Raw genomic sequence first — 3,863 nt, forward strand, 5'->3', positions numbered from 1 at the left:
GATAAGATCATATAGTTATCGATAATCTTGCAATGCCTGGTTAGGAACATAGCTAAAAAAAAGTATAAATTGTCTGCTCACAAAAATACCAACATGTTAAGTTGAATGGACCACCATCGTACCAATTATAGGTATATATCAGTAATGGACAACATAGTATTTGTACTCTTTGAGTATTTTCATTATATTTTACCCTTTGCCAATAAATTAGATGAAATCAGGATGCACCTCATCCTCTACCAAGTGCTCAGTTGCAATTTCCTCTTTTGCACCAGGAGTTAAACTGTAACTGTGGCTGTAACTATCCCCTTTCAGAGTTTCATCCCCAATTTCTTCTTCATCATTTATATCATCCAAGTAGTCGCTCCATCTTGACTGTTGATTTGACAGCATGCGCAACTTACCATCCTTTCCACCTAAAAAGAAACTTAATTTAAGGAGTTCTGAGTATGTGTAGTCTTTTGCAAGATGTGCCATACCAGTTGGTTTGTACTGTTCTAGCGAATTTGCATCTGTACCTATGTAAGTAGATAGCTTACAATCTGGTAACTGATACTGGAAATCTGGTAGCTGGTAGTGTACTAAAATAGGTCTGACAGGTATAGTACTGGCATTGAAATCCTTGGAACCTGACAACCGTACCGGTACTGAATCCTTGGTTGACTCATAACAAGGGTTTTAAGAAATACCACTTGAGCAGCTATTGTCCTGATTGTTATTTCCTTCATGGCCCCTCTTCCTTTTGGATGCATTTTTACGAAATATATCATTAGTCTGCCGTTGATATCTTGAAGAAGTATATTTGGGTTTTTGCAGGGACATTTCAGTCACTATCTCCACATCAAGCTCTAAAACAAGAGAAAAGCTTATTTGGTATACAATTTCAATTAATAATTTACTCACTTGAAATAGTACTGTAGGATTTGGTTAACAATATAGTGCTTTGTGTTAGTCCCTCATTTGAAATAGTACTGTAGGACTTGGTTAACAATGTAGTGCTTCAGTGTTAGTCACTCATTTGAAATAGTACGCATGACTCATTTTCAATTATTAATACTAAAAAGTACTGTATTATCTGATTGTGCATTGTTGCCTAAGTAATCCCAAATCCCCAACCTAAACTCTCAGTTTTGAAACTAACTCTCAAATAAGTTCCAATTGCACACTGAAGGCTCAACATGTTCCAATTTTGCCTAAAAACCCTGTATCATGTCCAAGACCAAGTCTATCCTCATTGATCCTCAATGGCTGAATCAATACTCTTATTATGCACAATTAATCCACACCATATTAAAAAAATTCTCAACTAAATTAATGCTAAATTGCTGAAACCATGTCTCAATTAAGACCTAGTCGATCCTCATTTTACCTTCAATGACTAAATCAGTACTCAATATACCCAAAACTGACCCATATTCCATGTTGGCCTCAAGTAACCCATAAATGCTTAAAGATGCCTTAGTTTCTCAACTAGCCTGCCCTAATAAACCCAAGATAAAGATGTAAGCAAATTAAGTAATACAGCAAGCTCAAACCGTTTTGTTTATTTTTTCCATCTTCAGTTTCCTCTACAGGATCCATAAACTCACTCCAATCCATCCTCTTCTTTGGCTGACATGCCTCTCCCAGCACGTCAGATGCAGGCAGTGACAAATCTATGCTGTCAGATCGACCAATTTCCATGCGCGCCATGTTGCACTCCTGGACAAACTTGCGAAGATCACGTGCTTTGGGCCCACGTGCATAGACACAGCATACAGACTGACGAAGGTTGCACACGGCACACACCCACTTGTTGCTGCTCTTCTTCTGTTGTTTCACCTGACACATGCGTTTGAACAAATAGCTCTATGAGTATAATGGGTGAAGAAAGCACATTATTAAGGCACTTCAACAACACTCTGTGTATAAGTGGATATATCGCAAGGTGGAATACCTTATGCCCGAGATTGACATGCCAGATTTGGTTCAGTGCTAATCACGCCGTATCATAAAAAACAGTTTGAACTTTTGCCCTTGGATTTTCTTTCATTGTGCTTTTCGGGTTGAACTTATAATTAAGGCTAAATTTCATGGTGCTGTGGCTTAGAAGTGCAATAGCAGTCAAGGAATAAATTGAATATTATTGCACAGCATGAGGTAACAAATGGTTAATTGGGAACTCGGGAATAGTCAGGATGGAATTGTGCTTGATTTAACATATTGGAAAAAGGTATTGGTGTATAATCCTTGGATGAAGAATTGAAGAAGTTCACACAATGCAAAATTGTATATTTCATTTCCACACAATGTAACTCAACTAACAAGTAGAGGCATATCAGTTAGTGTTACACCTAGAGGATTTTACTTGAATCATAACATAGAGAGAACAATGCGAAAATTGATTGTTTAAATCAAGATTTAGAGAGACATACACTGATATTTCGTACATACTAAATGTGTACAATCCTTCGATGAATAATTGAAGAAATCCGCAAATGAAAAAATGAGGTTTCATCGCCACACAATGCAATTCAACAAACAAGTAAAGGCATACCAACTAGAACCTAGCCTCGAGGATTTTACTTAAATCATGATATAGATAGATCATTGATTAAATCATTTTTTGACAGAATATACAATGACAGTTTGTTCTTACTAAAACACCAAGATAGATTTCCTCTAACACAGCAACCACGAACCCACTCGCACACAAACAGACGCGCACACAAAAGATGGTAGTGGAACCTGCATAGTAGAGCATTGAGAGCACTGCAGCGCAAGAAACATCGTCGCCATCTCACTTGAGAGAGAGAGATCGGATTTCAAATGAGGCAGTTGATGTTTAAGAGGGAAATATTGTGTAGACGCGAGCATTTTTAGATTGTTTCGCAGCTTTCGCACCATCCCTACTCCCTAGTGAATTCGCATCCTCTGAGATATCTCATATTTTGCGTGACTTTTCGGAAAATCCCAACCGTTCAAACACGTTTTACACAAATCTCGAAGAATAATAATACTGCCCCTGCGCTATTCCCGAATAGGCACCGCCACCGGACACGTTGCTCACGCAAAACATGAGATATCTCAGAGGATATGCACACCTCCCTAGTTCCCCGCTCAGAATTCAGAATCCATATTCTCTGAGGTAACAGAATATTTATGTTCAGATCTGGACCGTCCGATCAGAATCCGGATCAATCCGGCCCAAGATGAAATTCACCGGTCTCTTTAATATTCGTGCGGATTGTAATCTGACGGACTGAATCTAAACATGTATATTCTGTACAGCAGCCCGATATTTTCACTGACAACTGGGCGCATACACTGCTAGGGTAGCGATATCGTTGGAACAGGTTAACTTTTGTAGTCAGAATTCGGAAACCTTTCCTATGTAATGTTCTAGTTGGCGGGAACTAGGTTATTTTCATATATACGAAGCAGTAAATAAAAAAAAAAAATCAGATAGTGACAATTATCATATTAAACAAAGAGCTAAGATAAACATCTCAAACCTTCATATCTCTTGATTTATCTATATTTTCTAACGCTTTCAGAAAAATACAGTGTCATAGATGCTCCAGAATACCTAGATATACTTCAGCGAATCATCAAATTGCAGGGTTCAAGGCTTCAAGCTAAGACAATTTGGCCCCTGCTCAGAAGCTGTTTGATTAAAAGCTTGGAAGAGGAGTGGTTTCATGGAATTCACTAATGGCCGCTTATTCTCACAATTTCTTGGACAATCATTTTAGGAAATTATTTTCAGGCATGAGGCTGCATGGATTTAAGTCAAATTACACTCTTTTTTTCCCTATACTTCAGGTTGTTCCGATTTCAAAACATTAAAGCCAGGTCAACAAAATGGGGTCCACAAGAGATGT

The 3,863-nt window shown here is 38.1% G+C and overlaps 1 protein-coding gene across 2 annotated transcripts; it reads right to left on the reverse strand.

Annotated features, from left to right (window-relative positions):
- On the reverse strand, positions 1–2,934 carry LOC144547377 (uncharacterized). Of its 2 annotated transcripts, none has more exons than XM_078296005.1 (4): positions 2,728–2,934; positions 1,536–1,821; positions 693–848; positions 1–416 (listed from the first exon to the last, which is right to left on the reverse strand). In XM_078296005.1, the coding sequence occupies exons 1-4, from the start codon at positions 2,884–2,886 to the stop codon at positions 208–210; spliced, it is 810 nt and encodes a 269-aa protein (XP_078152131.1). In that variant the 5' UTR covers positions 2,887–2,934; the 3' UTR covers positions 1–207. The 2 variants fall into 2 exon arrangements, with proteins under 2 accessions (XP_078152131.1, XP_078152130.1); XM_078296004.1 differs by having other exon boundaries at positions 2–416; positions 690–848; positions 2,728–2,931.
- Between the last annotated feature and the right edge of the window lie 929 nt (positions 2,935–3,863).

The sequence above is a fragment of the Carex rostrata genome, chromosome 31 (genome assembly GCF_964058835.1).
Source record: "Carex rostrata chromosome 31, lpCarRost1.2, whole genome shotgun sequence".
Lineage (NCBI taxonomy): Eukaryota > Viridiplantae > Streptophyta > Magnoliopsida > Poales > Cyperaceae > Carex > Carex rostrata.

What these genes read in the sequence shown, in the direction of transcription:
- LOC144547377 (XM_078296004.1), bottom strand. Translation starts at nt 2,886, where the DNA reads ATGGTGCGAAAGCTGCGAAACAATCTAAAAATGCTCGCGTCTACACAA. An exon ending in CTCAATGCTCTACTATGCAG is followed by an intron (nt 1,822 to 2,727) that starts GTTCCACTACCA and finishes CGCATGTGTCAG; the next exon opens with GTGAAACAACAGAAGAAGAG. An exon ending in GGACAATAGCTGCTCAAGTG is followed by an intron (nt 417 to 689) that starts GTATTTCTTAAA and finishes GTTTCTTTTTAG; the next exon opens with GTGGAAAGGATGGTAAGTTG.